General features: G+C 35.9%; 1 protein-coding gene across 2 annotated transcripts in view; it reads left to right on the top strand.

The window, feature by feature from the left end:
- The window catches only part of FHL5 (four and a half LIM domains 5), a 32,440-nt gene extending 17,551 nt beyond the window's left edge, over positions 1 to 14,889 (top strand). For both annotated transcript variants that reach the window (XM_012769441.3, XM_012769440.3), the window contains 5 exons: positions 3,176 to 3,346; positions 4,116 to 4,290; positions 5,286 to 5,455; positions 9,191 to 9,377; positions 14,656 to 14,889. In XM_012769441.3, the coding sequence (XP_012624895.1) occupies positions 3,188 to 3,346; positions 4,116 to 4,290; positions 5,286 to 5,455; positions 9,191 to 9,377; positions 14,656 to 14,819 (855 nt within the window). In that variant the 5' untranslated portion in view covers positions 3,176 to 3,187 and the 3' untranslated portion in view covers positions 14,820 to 14,889. The remainder of the gene's footprint in view (positions 1 to 3,175; positions 3,347 to 4,115; positions 4,291 to 5,285; positions 5,456 to 9,190; positions 9,378 to 14,655) is intronic.
- The last annotated feature ends 292 nt before the right edge of the window (positions 14,890 to 15,181 follow it).

Below are 15,181 nucleotides of genomic sequence, written 5' to 3'. Positions count from 1 at the left end.
ACAATGCAAACTATATGCATGATGGACACACAACTTTGACTTAAACTGTACGAAAGCAATTATTAACCAAAATGTTTGTACCCCTGTAATATTCTGAAAAAATAAAAACCTAAATAACAATTATACCTCAATAAAGCTGTTTATAAAACAAAAACAAAAACAAAACCCTCTGTGCAACTTCTCAATCTTCTTTTTAACTCTAGAAGTTAAATGGTCTCAAATTGCATCCTGAATTTTGTGTTAATCATCATCATGCTGTTTTTAACCTTATTGAGGTGTTATTTATTATTTTAAAAATCCTCTAAACTTTGCAAAGCATGTTGCATACAAAATTTAGCACTTATTTTATCACATTATTGATTTGTTTTAAGCTGTAAGTCTATTATATTTATGTCCCAACATATGTTCCAACTTGATAGCTATTGTATAAACATAAAGTTCACACATAGATTATTTTTTTAATTTCAGAATATTATAGGGATACAAACACTTTGCTTTTAAAAAGATAGCTTTAACAGCACATATTTATAATTCCTAATAATCAATTTTGGCTGCCTTTGAACTTTATGTAAATAGCATCTTGATGTATTTACTCTTTATAACTTGCTGTTTATTCAATATTGTAAAGTTCTTCTAGATTGAGGAAGAAAGGTAACTGTAAATCATCTGTTTTTATTTTCATATGACCATATGTTATATGACCATAAATCTATTTGTTTATCCATTTTCCCTTTGATGGGCATTCAGACTGTTTCATTTACCCCCTTGACCATATTAAAGATAGTTTTATGTCCTGTCTTATAACTTTAAAATCTATAGCCTCCTGTGTATATGTTTCTACTGTTTGTTTATGTCTCATTCTGAACATGGTCATTTTTGTTTAGTGCTAGACATTGCATAGGAAAAATCATACAAATAATTGAGGCCTACAATGATGTTTACTTGCTCCAAACAGGATGTTCATTTACTCTGGTGTTCAACTAGGAACACTCGTATTCTAAGATTATTTTAATATAATTTTAGGAACTCAAGTCATTTAAAGCAAGCTGCTATCTCTGAAATACTAGTTTACTTCTGGTATACCCTTAGTCCAAGACTATAGCCCTTTGGGAATCTCTACTACACTATGGTGGGCTTATTAAGTGATAAACACTTCATCACTGTAAATGTGAACAAAACTTTTATTTTTAAACTTTTCAAGGGAATCAGATCTATTTTCCTGCTGTTGCCAAGCCCCTTAGTAACTCTCTGAGTGTGTTTGTATTCACTAGGAAGGGACATTTCTGTGGAATTAATCAAACAGAGAATTCAATGTTCCTTGCAGATAATTTTGGCCATGTTCCATTACGAACTATCTAGTCTGAATTTTCATTTTTCCTGGGAAAAGACCCACATGTTCCAAATCCTCAGTCTTTCCTCTACTTATTAGTGAAGAACAATATAGCAAAATTGCTATATGCAGAATTAAGAGCAATGAGTATTTAGCAAGGCACTGTGCCGGGAACTTCATCGCTAAAATTAGAGAAGGAAAAATGTGTAAGCATAACAGTTCAAATGTAGTAAATAAAAACTAGCATCAAAAATGTTATAAAAACCATCATAATAATTAACTTATCTTATGATTTTCCTAAAATCAAAATAAATGTGGAGACAGAGAATTAGAAAATATTCAAAGCTCCTAATACATTCTAATAAATCCAGAGATGGCAAATCTCATTTCCCAAGGAAAATCCGTGCTACTAATTTTGGTAACCATTAAAAAGTTGTATTCAATGCCTACTTAAAATCTTTTGAAATCTATGTTTTGTTCCTTAATAGTTTTCCTAAATTTATGACATAATAGAATCTTTATCCTGTCATTGGCTTTATGTTTCATACCAACTTTTCTTTCATCTTACAGAATGAAATTAATCTGGCAGATAAATTCTAGCTATTTTATTAATAGCTATAATGAAATAGTTGCTGCTATTATTTGTGTCATATACATGGTACTTTAGCTCTAGAGCATGAAGACACCTAATGTTGTTTTCTACCACTGATGATTTTATCTGTCTTTCCACATCTGGACAATTGCTCTATAATAGTCACGAAGACCTGGCACTTGGTGGAATCCTACCTGCTGAGGAGTTTATTTGGCCAACTTCATGTAGGACATTTAAATGGAGATGTTGTCCAGGCACTGTTTTTCATGCCTGTAGTCCCAGCACTTTGTGAGAACAAGGCAGGCATATCACTTGAGGGCAGAAGTTCATGAGACCAGCAGGGCAACACAGCAAGACTCCATCTGTACAAAAAATAAGAAAAATTAGCCAGGTGTGGTGGCGTGTGCCTATAGTCCCCACTACTCAGGAGGCTGAAGCAGGGATCACTTGAGTCCAGGGGAGCTATGATCATACCACTATACTTCAGCCTGGGCAACAGAGCAAGACAATGTCTCTAAAAAGATAATAAAATTTTTTTTAAACTAATGGAGATGTCCAGGACACTAAAAAAAGCAAAAAAAAAAAAAAAAACAAAGAGAGAGAGAGAGAGATTTTGGAGTCATTAACATATTTGAGGTGGTTGAAGCCACAGGTATGAAGAATGTCCCAGGAAACTGTGTATGGTTCAGGAAGACTTTAGGATTAATGTGCAGAGCCATTATTAGGTACCCAAGATTTGAGGAATAAAACAATAAATTAGAAAATGACAATGTACTTGATTATTAATTTCTATTTAAGTTTGAGTAAAAAAGACTGTTGTTATTTCCATCAAACTCTGTCTCCAGACTCTACAGCAAAATAGTAAGTGATGACAGTAAAAGCCCTAGCAACCGTTCATATTTATGTCTTTGAGGTGAAACCATTCTATTTCAACACATATCATATTCTCATTGAATTCTACATTAGCTCATGATGAACACAAGATGTTTTTCACAATCTGGTTGCTGGTTCAATGACTTTATTTTTTAGCAAAGTACACAGGAACTGCCAAGATGGGAGAGTAACCTTTCCTAAATCACTCCAAGTGTCACCATGGCTACAAGCTTATTTTTCTAAATTTGGAAATTATGGATTTTTACTTAAGAAAATATAAATTCATTCAAGTGCTTCACTCACATTGTATTGAGGATTTATCATTTATCTTATAAACAAAATTCTGTTTTTACATACACGAATGATTTTCTTATTCACAGGTTCAAACCAAAATGACAACTGTTCAATTTGATTGCCAATACTGTACAGCATCACTTCTTGGGAAGAAGTATGTACTGAAGGATGACAATCCATACTGTGTTTCGTGTTATGATCATATCTTTTCTAACTACTGTGAGGAGTGCAAAGAACCAATTGAATCAGATTCCAAGGTAGGTCTCATCTCAGTTCACAGAATTCCTGCATATTAACGGCAAATAAATGCTTTGGAATGCCTTCTTTCATTTAGTGTTGACTTTTAACACTATTTCCTTGCTACTGGATATAGGGATCTTGAAAGTCACCATTAATCAAGTTCCAGTCACTATGTTTAACACTATGAAATATAACAAATGCTTTAATCCTCACATGATCCTATGAGGTACTTTAGGATGCTAAAGATTAAAGAAGTTAAGCTATTTGCCCAAAGTTAGGTAGATAAAATATTAAGTCGTTTCTAGAATGACAAGAGTATAAATAAATACATAAATAATGAGACATGTAAGGATTCAAAATCTATGTTTTCTGACTTAAAAATCAGCCTCATTTCTACTAACCACTATTGTGCCCATTACTCCTACAATACTCATTATTTTTTCTTTCTTCCTCTTATTTCTTTTTTGCCTTTACTTTAGTAGGGGGGTGTTATTTCTTGTTTGTTTATAGTTTATAAAAGGAACATAGGGAAAATTTGAAGAAATAGCAAAGACTTTCATTTATTTTCCAGCTGCCTTTAGTGACCCTTCAAGAAAGCCCCAGGCTCTAGCTCTTAATTACCCCAGAGAATCTCCTCTCTATGGGTATCAGTATCAATAACAACTTTCCCTCCAGCTACTAGCATAACCTACTGGCCCTGGAGGCCCAGGAGTGTTTCATTTTGTCATAAAAATGGTCTGCTTTGTCACAAACACATTTAATTAACTTTTATTTGCTGTCCCGAAGGATCTCTGTTACAAAGACCGGCACTGGCACGAAGGATGCTTCAAGTGCACCAAATGCAGCCGCTCTTTGGTGGAAAAGCCCTTTGCCGCCAAGGACGAGCGCCTGCTGTGCACGGAGTGCTACTCCAACGAGTGCTCCTCCAAGTGCTTCCACTGCAAGAGGACCATCATGCCCGGTAAGATCTCCAGGCTGCTCCCGCCTCCCCTGAAGGCGCGAGGCTGTTCAGCAAGTGCCAGCACGTGAGGCGTGCAGCAGCTCACAACCCCCTGGTTTCTAGAAAGTCCTCCTTTGTATTCTATCTTGATCTCCTTTAGTGTACTTTAGAAATGAAAAGAATCGTTCATCATTATTCTTGAATAGGTAAATAGCAGTGTTCTGTGCATTTTCATGAAACCTAATTTGTAGAAACATTTCAAACCAGAACCTGAGGCATAGAATAAAGATAAAAGTCATACCAATAACACTACATTAAACACCCTGCCCTAAGCATAACCAATGACAGCAGAAAGAATGAGTCATCATCAGGGCCAACTATCATTTTGTAGTTCAATGCAAATGGTGTCAGGGTCAGTCATTGTTATTCTCAGAGAAGACAAGGATCCATGGGAACCATTCTACTTTTAGCAAGCACTAATTCTCTATATTTTGATTCTCTTCTCAATCCCTACAGACAGCTGCATAAGAACATAACTCATTCTCTCTCTCTCTCTCTGGCTCTCACTCTCGCTCTTGCTGTCTCTCATTTTCTTATTATGGATTCAAAGAATTTTTAGGAGGCCATAACTGCACAATATAAATCTCAGGAGTTGTGACCTGGACATTTCTAATATCCCTGTAATGATTATTAAGGCTTAATTTCTCTAAAGCACATGCAGCCGTTTAAAGTCTCTACTTAAAGCACTTTCACATCTCCAAAGTGTAGCTTATGCTGGGCTCGAAAGCGCTTTCAGTGAAAGGGTGATTTGCCACCATCATAGCTGAGTTCTATTAACCTCTATTTCCCCAGATGATGTTTCTGAAACTGACTAAATACCATTTTCTAAAAGAACAATATGTTTATCACCTTAACTTTAAAAAAGCTATTTTTTTAAGTGATTTGATCTGTGTGTGCTTAAAGGAAATAAAATTATGTTTGACTTGTACTAATAAGTTCTTACTTTTGGAATACAGGTTCCCGCAAAATGGAATTTAAGGGAAACTACTGGCATGAAACCTGCTTTGTGTGCGAGCATTGCCGACAACCAATAGGAACAAAGCCTTTGATCTCCAAAGAGAATGGCAATTATTGTGTGCTGTGTTTTGAGAAGGAGTTTGCTCAGTACTGCAACTTTTGTAAGAAGGTAATTATCTAAAGAGGATGAAGGCTGTGGAAACTTCCAGCTCATTGCTTTTTAGCTGCACCATATATAACTACCATGTTATATCTGTATTTATATATTCCTGTTAGTTTTTAATTCCAACATGTCCACAACCACTAGCTGTCACAAGGTGAAGATGACCATCTTTTTTTTTTCAGCCATAAAATTCCACCCACATGAATTTAATATTCTAAACAGCTCAAGTGACTTGATATTCCAGTTTGATTCACTGCTCGTATATAAGATTTCACGTATTTTAGGAGAGGGCACACATCTGTCTTTGAATTTTAAATACAGAATGTTTCTTAGAAAATAATTTTTGATCCATTCAATATTAATTATTTTGGAGATATATGGATTTGCCTCACAGAGTGACTAAGGCAACTGATTTTAACAGAGTGTTTAACTCCTCACATTATGTCTCAGCAATGCAAATGTCTCCTTGTCTTGACACTTTAGTATTTCCAAGAGTAGATGGGTAGGCTCAAGAGAGTGCCAAGATCATGAGGAAAATTTAGTGGACACAAAGACAGAAAGAAGACTAAGATCTGCAAGTTCCTTCACTTCCAGTTCTAGAGTATCATGTAGGGCCTTCTAACTTGATTTCCCATTCAAAATCCATTTTCTAATAGTCATGATAAAGAGTCATTTTTTGAAGTAAACTTTGTCCAATTCTTTTTTATCTTCTAAGCTTTAATGTGAAAAAGTAGCTCATGTCTATCACTTTGATGAAGTCTGTCTGTGTTCCATAAAATATATATGGATGTTCTGGAAGGAATTCTTGACCTGTGAGGCATCATAAGTTTGAAATGACACTACGAATTGTGATGAGAGAGCTGAATCATGAAAACATACTGAATTAGTATAGTGGTTTCTAAGTATTTTTGATCCATGTGCTACTTTAGCATATCTCTTAAGACCATTTGTATATTTGCATCTGGACAGCTGGAAGTCTCTACAGGTCTCTACAGGTACATATAAAAATACACATACACACATGTACAGTAGTTTTCTACATGCATTAACAATGCCAGTATACTATCCTAAGTTATAATTACACTACAGTGATGACTGAGAATTACCATTGCTAATAACATGAGATGAAATCATCTTATACTCAGAGACCTCCATTACTCTACCAGAAACACTGACTTAGAAAATGACTTTACAAGCAGCAGACAAAGTCCATGACCCTGTAACAAATGGAGCCCAAAAGAATTACTAGAGTCAATGACATGCACCTAAAAACATGCTGGAAATAAAATGAATAGTTTCATCTCACTGTTTTGAGAAACAACTAAGTTGGCCAATTTTAGGCTTCCTTTCTTAAAGACTTAAGCTAAAATTAATGAGACTTATGAGAATTATCTTAAAATCATTTATTGGACACAATATAAAGTCTCTTTCAATGCTATAAAAGTTTAAGAAAGGAACTTCTCTAGTACATCAGTGCTGAACACTCTCTGGGCCAAAGCTCTGGCGTTTCCCAGGTTATAGGAGCCTATGAAGTCATCAAAAATTCTTGAAATATTTATATTGGGTAGTAGACAGATCATGACATGCCAGATTATTTTCTATTTCATTTTTAAAACCACAAGTCTTTTAAGGAAAGCTGGATATAAATGGTTTTGATCAAGATGATCCAAGCTAAACAATTTTTTTTCAACCTAAACCAAAGACCAAACATTAAAAAATAAAAAAGCAAAAACTAATTGAAAATCAGGTCCTTAGAATCTTTTCCCATAGATTTTGTTACGCTAAAATTTATTTTCTACTGAAAAACAAGTGACCTCAAACTACAAGTGCTTTCAATCCAAACTCCTCAGGGTTCAAAAAATAGTTAAATATATTATTATTCTCTGATTCTTTGTCACCTATCTGAGCACAAAGTCCTTATTGCCTCCACTTTGTCAGGGAAGAAACTTGTTCTAAATCGTGGGATCAATCAGTGGCAAAAATCGAGCTTAGATATTAGACTTCATCTTAACCTTCCTACCTCTTCAAAAGGAATATAATCACAAGCCAACTATTTTTAATGTTCCAGAGTTTCTTCTCCCTAATTAAACAGTTTTTGGCATATATATCAAGTTTTATTTTGCTGTGAATATGTTTTTCAAGTTTCAAATCTTTTAAGCATTGCCTGCTAATCATTAGACCAAACAAATCAAAGGAATCATGAATTCTGCTGTGCCTGCTAAAAGGCATTTGAAGTCAGTAGGGGGTATTTTAAATTGCTTTACTTGACACACACCAACATGCTTTGCATTCACTTATTCAGAATAGAATGCTTTTTCCTATATGGTAAAATAACTTTTTTATCAAATATCTTTAATTTCTAATATATTTGTTATAAGATTAAAAATATCTTTACAACAATGTTTTCAAACATCTGTATCACAACATTTTTTAGTTTGTAAACAATAAGATGGCTTAAAATAGGCTCTGCATTTTCACTAACTAGTTAATTTGAATATAAATGTTACAGGAACCATCTCAGATATCCCATTGCTTTAGTAATTATAAGACATTTATATGAACACATTCCAGGTTCTACAGCAACTCCAGGAGCTCAATAGCCATGGATTTGAAAGACAATATGACTTCAAGATAGCTTCACAAGAAGATTTGCCCAATATTTATCCATCTGAATAATAATAAAGATCTCCATAAAAATCTTAATAAAGATTTCTCACCTTTTTAAAAAGTAGAATCCTTTGATTAAACTGACTTAGAAAAAGATATATTATCTTATGGAAAACTAATAGCTATCTCTGGCAAAACCCTATCACGCCATACCTTAAGGCTCAGTATACAACCAATGTTCTTTACTTCGAGTCCTGAATCCAATAGCACCCCGTTGCTAGATGCAATATTGGAATTGCTTTCCAGAGATTTTTTTGTCCTTTGGTATTTATTAATCCATTCAATAAGGACTTATCAACTGCTTATCTGTGCAAAGTAACCTTGACTCAGTATTATATCAATAGTTAAGCACACAGACTGTGGAGTCAGACTGTGCAGGTTTGAATCCTAACTCTCTGTAGCCATGGCAAGTAACTTAATGACTCTAACCCTCAGTAGTTGCTCATCTGTACAGAGGGAAGGATTATACTCTCTACAGTTAAGAGGTGCTGAGAATATTCAGAAGAGGTCAACCCTTAGCACAATGAGTGATTATTAGCCAGTGATGGTGCTTACCCATTCCATTCCAGGAGGCTACTGCTGGATATTCTCAGACCCAGTGTAAAACTTTCAGGAAGAAATAGAATTTTTTACCATCCTTGAAAGTTAGATATAGATATGGGAAATAGCTCTAATGGCAGATCTTTGAAGACCAAAATAAGAAAAGTCAGGGAAGTACAAGGAAGTGAATCAGCGACTTGATTTTTTTTTTTCCTACGTCTAATATGGTCCTACCTTTTTTCCACTCTACCTTAGAAGAAAAAGGAGACTAATTTTCATTTCTTGCCAGTTCTAGGTAATTTATTTCCAAGTTTAGCATATGTGCTGCCTAAGTGAGCACTGTTCTAGGTAATCTCTACAGCCTTTGGCTTCTCCCATTGATTCAAAAAACAGAAGTTTTTAATGAAAAGAACATCCTAACACAAGATGATACAGTAGCCCAAGACGTCAGCTGTGGACATAGAAGAGAATCATGAAATGATCTGAATTGTAATGGCTCCCATGGTCATTGCCCTTTTTGTGATCCTTCCCTAGGTGATAACTTCAGGTGGGATAACATTTCATGACCAGCTATGGCATAAAGAGTGTTTTCTGTGTAGTGGCTGTAGGAAAGAGCTCTCTGCAGAAGAGTTTATGTCCAGAGATGATTATCCATTCTGCTTGGACTGCTACCACCATCTTTTTGCCAAAAAGTGTGCAGCCTGTTCCAAATCTATCACTGGTAAGTTCTTCAGTTCAATATGATCATACCATGAGACAGTTAGGACTACATAAAATGCTGTCTAGATAATTTAGGAAATGCAAGTAAAAATGGAAATCTTTCATTTATGTTTTCTTTTGAGATAAACACAACTGGGTGCTCATATATAAGTATAACTATAACATGGACCCCCTCAAAGAAAGTACAGGGTATAATTTGGGTGGCTATACTCTGCAAATGGTAATTACATTCTAAACCTAATGGTACTGACTCTTCAGTAAAGTAACAGTTTGAGAAGGAAGAACACAATGAGTGGAGAGGTCAGAGAAAACCTTTACAAGGAGACCTGCTCTGAGCTTCATTAAGGATTTGAGTGAGAAGGAAGGGTTACTAATAAATCAGATTATTCCTTAATTCCAAAATAGGGCTGAGCATCCTTAAGATAGAAAGGTTTTAATTAAATGCAACTATTGTATACAACATCTGAAGCTGTAATTAATGTAGCATAGGTCAGGAATTAATTAAACTTCATTTTAAGATGCTTCTAACAAATGTATTATTCTCTTTTCCCTCTATTCACTTGCAATTGCAAAGTGCATTTATGAATAGATGAAAGAAAACAAGATAGCATTTTACTGAAGAAAAATACATGTGACATGATTTGAAAACAACACAATGATAAATTGATCCATGTTAAATAGGTTTTCAAGGTAAAAAATACATATTTTCCTTAGAGACACTTCTAAAACGCTAATCCTATAATAAAGGAACTGGAGCTAGCATGACACATGAGCAACCCGGCAGCTATTCTTTTTGACAGTTTATAGTCACTTAAGGTGGCAGGGACCGTATTTCTACTCTCCATTCCTAGTATTCTTAATTATATTTCATTTTCCAATTCAGTTTATATAACATAGAATTAAAGATTATTTTATCCCTTTTCTCCTCCTCCTTCATCTTGAAATATATAAGAAAATAAAAGCTGAAACTTCATGCATCTTCCAACCAAAGGAAAGAGTTTCACTGCAAACTCCAACTTGGCAGGCTTCCACGGACCTGCAAAGGGAGGGAGGGAGTCACCTGGACAAATAGCATGGTCCTGTTTATCTATCCAGGAGCACCATTGTTTATCAGAATCTCACACTGGCCCATGGCTACATCTGGCCAGCAGGTGGGTTATGTTTGGCTTGCACAAGTTTGGAAACAAACACTATAAAATCCATCTCTGTAGCCAAAAGTAAATGAAGAGTCTGCCATGGGTGAGCAGGCTGCTTCCACATTCTCCAGCAGGACTGCCGTCATCTGGTGCAGGGTGGCTGCCCCATTGCATGGGGTATGTCCTCTCTGTTCCTCACACCCTGTCTCTTTTGCTCAGCAATGTCACCTCCTGGTGGGGGTAGGTCTTGCAAGGACTGGCATTAGGATTTCTAGCCCACTGGGCTCTAGAACCAATACTCTAAACCACTCAGCCTCCTGCCTTCTACGCCTTAGGCAACTCCCACAGCCAAGAGAACAAGCCACTATCTCCACTGAATTTAGGTAGAAAATGTGACTTCCAGATATGCAACAATTCCTGGAGCTCCAGAATCACCTTAGTAAAATCTGCAATCACAGTCAATTTATTTGACAACACTTTTCTTGAATTGGATCAGAACAAAAGGGGGCTTCAATGAGAAAATGAGAAAATTAAACAACTCAACTCAAATGGATTTCAAAGTTCTCTGGGCACCCAAGTAACTAATAGCAATCTTCAAAAAGCCTACACAAGCTCTGAACTTGAGTTTCAATTCTGATCCATCACAGATTCATGTGTCTAAGTTAATAGTCTGATAGATTGTTCCAGATTCAATCACTGAGCTCAGCTTTTTAAAGTTCAAACAGAAAAACAACTTTGTTCTGCCCAAAAACAGGAGGATGATCAAGAACAAAAGATCTGACCCAAAAGTAACCTAACTGCAGTATTACATTTTAACTTAGAATAGTCAGTCTAAAGGGAATGTCTCATAATTCTCTTAATCCTCTTTTGGCTTTGTGATTGAAACCCCAGAGACTGAAATGATGCTTGCTAAACCTTCCAACTCACTTTAAAATATCTTGATTTGATTGTTAGATATCTATAGGCCATGCAGTAGTGCTTCTTTAAAATTGAGCTATTTGAGCTAATGTACCATAGGAAACTCTGATACTGCCGTATATGAACATTCATGCAAACATTACATCACCTTAAGAAGCTTTGTATTCTTTTTTTTTTTTTTTTTTTTTTGAGACAGAGTCTCACTTTGTTGTCCAGGCTAGAGTGAGTGCCGTGGCGTCAGCCTAGCTCACAGCAACCTCAAACTCCTGGGCTCAAGCGATCCTCTTGCCTCAGCCTCCCGAGTAGCTGGGACTATAGGCATGCGCCACCATGCCCGGCTAATTTTTTTTTTTTATATATATATCAGTTGGCCAATTAATTTCTTTCTATTTATAGTAGAGACGGGGTCTCGCTCTTGCTCAGGCTGGTTTTGAACTCCTGACCTTGAGCAATCCGCCCGCCTCGGCCTCCCAAGAGCTAGGATTACAGGCGTGAGCCACAGCGCCCGGCTGAAGCTTTGTATTCTTAGATACAAAATTTCAGTTAGGAGGAATAAGTTCAAGAGATCTATCCTGCAACATAATGACTATAATTATTAAATAGTTACTATGTATTATAAATACTTGAAAACTGCTAAGAGAGTAGATTTTGAATGTTCTCACCACAAAAAAATGATAAGCATGTGAGGTAATGAATACATTAATTGGCTTGATGTAGCCATTCCACAATTTATACATATATCAAAACATTATGCTATAGGTATACCTTATATATATATATTTTCCAATTAAAAATGAACTTTAAAAAGAAGCTATCTGTGTTAGAACGTTTTCAAAATACTATTTTGTATTAACTAAATTTATCTATAAATCATCAAGCGTAATTTCTTTAAACCCATCACAATGAACTTGCTTTATTTGAACAACCTCCAGGTATAACTACAATTTTTTTCTCCTCCTTTAAGATAGGATTAAGCTCTTAAACTATTGGGCATTAATGAAGCAGGTTGATTAGTGAAAAGTGTTCTGGACTGGAGGAGTGAAAGACTGGGGTCTTCCTCTGCCCCTGACTTCCATGTGACCCTGGGTACATAGCTCACCTCTGGAGGTCCTCATTTGCCTCATTTGCAAAAAGAGGAGTTGAACAGGATCACACATTAGATTTCTTCCATCTCTGTTTATTTTGAGGAAAAGGAGTTTCAATTGTTATGCTTTCTTCAGAGAGAGATACTAATGTTCCTGATTATATTTTGTACAAAACATAAAGTCAAACATAATTCTATGAGGTTAAAAGCAGAGGCTCTAAAGGGCAGACAGCCTGGGCTTGGATCCCAGATCTCCCACTTAGTAGCTGGGTAACACTGGGCAAGTGGTTAAACTTCTTTGTTTCTCAGTTTTTGTCTGCACAGTGGGAGATGATGATAATATCTACTCCATGAAGGTAAGGTGAGGGCAATATGAGGCAATACATACACAGGGTTTGGACTAGTGACTGGCACATATTCAAGAACTCAACAAATGCTAGCTCTTACTCTACTAACTTATCAGAAACCTATGAAACCAGATAAAATAGACATCAGGGACCTGTCTCCTGTATAGCTTTCTTACTGCAAACAACTCTCATGACCTGAGAGAGTAAACATATCCAAAATTGGAACAATTTACAAACATCTTACGTGTTTGGTCAGTCCTTTCTTAAAGTCTTGCTGCCAGATGCTTCTATTTTTTTTCTTCTTTGCAAAATTCTAGAAGAATTACATTTGCCACTTGTACAAGACTTACTAATAAAATAAAAAACATGAGCATCAAAATGCTAGATGTGTAATAATTAGTTTCATGAACAGACATGATTTATATATAGAGAGAACATTACTCTTGCAGTCAGCTTATGTTTTGAATAACATTAAAGGAATTAATTGGTACACAATTGATTTACACTTATTAGAAAGTAATGATGATAGCATCATAGATAAGCAAGCTATAAATTTAATCAAGGAAAGTAGAGGAATTTGATGCAAATTTCTCCATGAACCACTAAATTATATATAAAGATATCAAATAAGGTTTTCAGGATGGATAAGAGGTTATTATCATATTTAAGAAAGGTTTATCTGAAATAGAATGCTTATTCACCCTTTTGCTTCACCGTTTCAAATGGAATATTTGAAAATTATATGCTAATCAGCACATGAAATATTTTAGCCTCACTCTGTGGACTATAAGCAAATCAGAGGAAGTCCATAGCACTAAGATCACTTGGAGAATATGTCAAATAATAAAGACCCAAGCCTAGGGCATTTCAACCTCTTCCCAAATCCTATACCTTTTCTCTATTTCTGTAACTTCTCAAAATCAGTTTCTTGAACTGCACCCTGGAGTCAGAGAGACAGAGATCAGAGCCTCACTGAAGATTCAAATTCTACTACTTTTTACAGAAACAGTATAGTTCAGGTGAGGCCCAAGTTAAAATAGTAAGGTACTTAGATGAAGTACTTAGAAATTAATCACAGGATAGCATGGCCTCAGTGGCTAGAGTGATTGGATTCACACATCTTCGTTGCAACCCTAAGCTGAAATTGTCTCTGGGCAGGGTAACAATGTCATTGTATTAAGATGGTTGTATGATAGTCTGGATGAAATCCTCTATTTGAGATTTCTGGCAATCATGTTCCAACTCATGTGACCAGAGGACTTATTCTATGTAAAATTAAGCATGGAAAAATGAAGGAACACAAGAGAACTAAAAGTCATTAAAACATCAGACAACAGGTTAGGAAGTGTACATTTATTTCATCTTATCTTTATTTTTCAGCTAAGAAAACTTAAGGTCACACAGAGAGAAAAAGTAACAATATTCATACTGAGATATCTCTGACTTCAAAATCTGTGACCTCTTCCCACTGCACTACACTCTATTTCCTTATCCATCTTAGATAATCCTTATCTGTTTCCAAAAAATATGTGGTTTTTATATCCAGATTCTACTACTTCTGTAGATTATGGCAGCATTTGCCTGGGAATCTGCTTGGGTGGCATAGGTGGAACTTGCCTAGGACTGACATTCCCAGTTGGACACAGTGATGGGGGCAGCATTCTTTGCGGGGTTATTTGCCTCTAGGTGGTCTAGCTCGTGGCTGTATCTCCCGTTTCTAGAGAATTACCTGATAGAATGTTCAATCTATTCTTTGAAAGGATAGATTACTTTTTTTCTCCAATTTCTTTACAGGTCTGAGAGGTGCCAAGTTTATTTGCTTTCAGGACCGCCAGTGGCACAGCGAATGCTTTAACTGTGGGAAGTGCTCAGTCTCTTTGGTTGGTGAAGGCTTCCTGACCCAGAACAAGGAAATCTTCTGCCGCAAATGTGGCTCCGGGGTGGACACTGACGTCTAGAAGGAGATGGTGTTTCTCCACCTGTAATCCACTTGGCCTTTGTTGTCACTAAATCTAGAACCCGGTTGAAGTCGTATTTTTGACGTAAATTTTAGAAAACATTAATGCAAAGTTTATAGTGGAAGAGTTTTGCACACATTCTCATAGAACTGTATGCTAAGGGCACAAAAAAGCACAGTCCAACAGAAATTAACATATGCTACATCACAAGGGCACCTCTCCTTGCAAAACACCACACCGCACCTCTCCTTGCAAAACACCACACTGTTTCTAACTGCTGTTAGAAACATAGGAAATTATCTCTTCATAATCAAGCATATGACTTATACCTAGGAGTCGTGGATGTAATTACTGAAAATGAT

The sequence above is a fragment of the Microcebus murinus genome, chromosome 5, assembly GCF_040939455.1.
Source record: "Microcebus murinus isolate Inina chromosome 5, M.murinus_Inina_mat1.0, whole genome shotgun sequence".
NCBI lineage: Eukaryota > Metazoa > Chordata > Mammalia > Primates > Cheirogaleidae > Microcebus > Microcebus murinus.
Note: the sequence above shows the minus strand (reverse complement) of the source record. Positions and strands in the feature narration are given on the sequence as shown.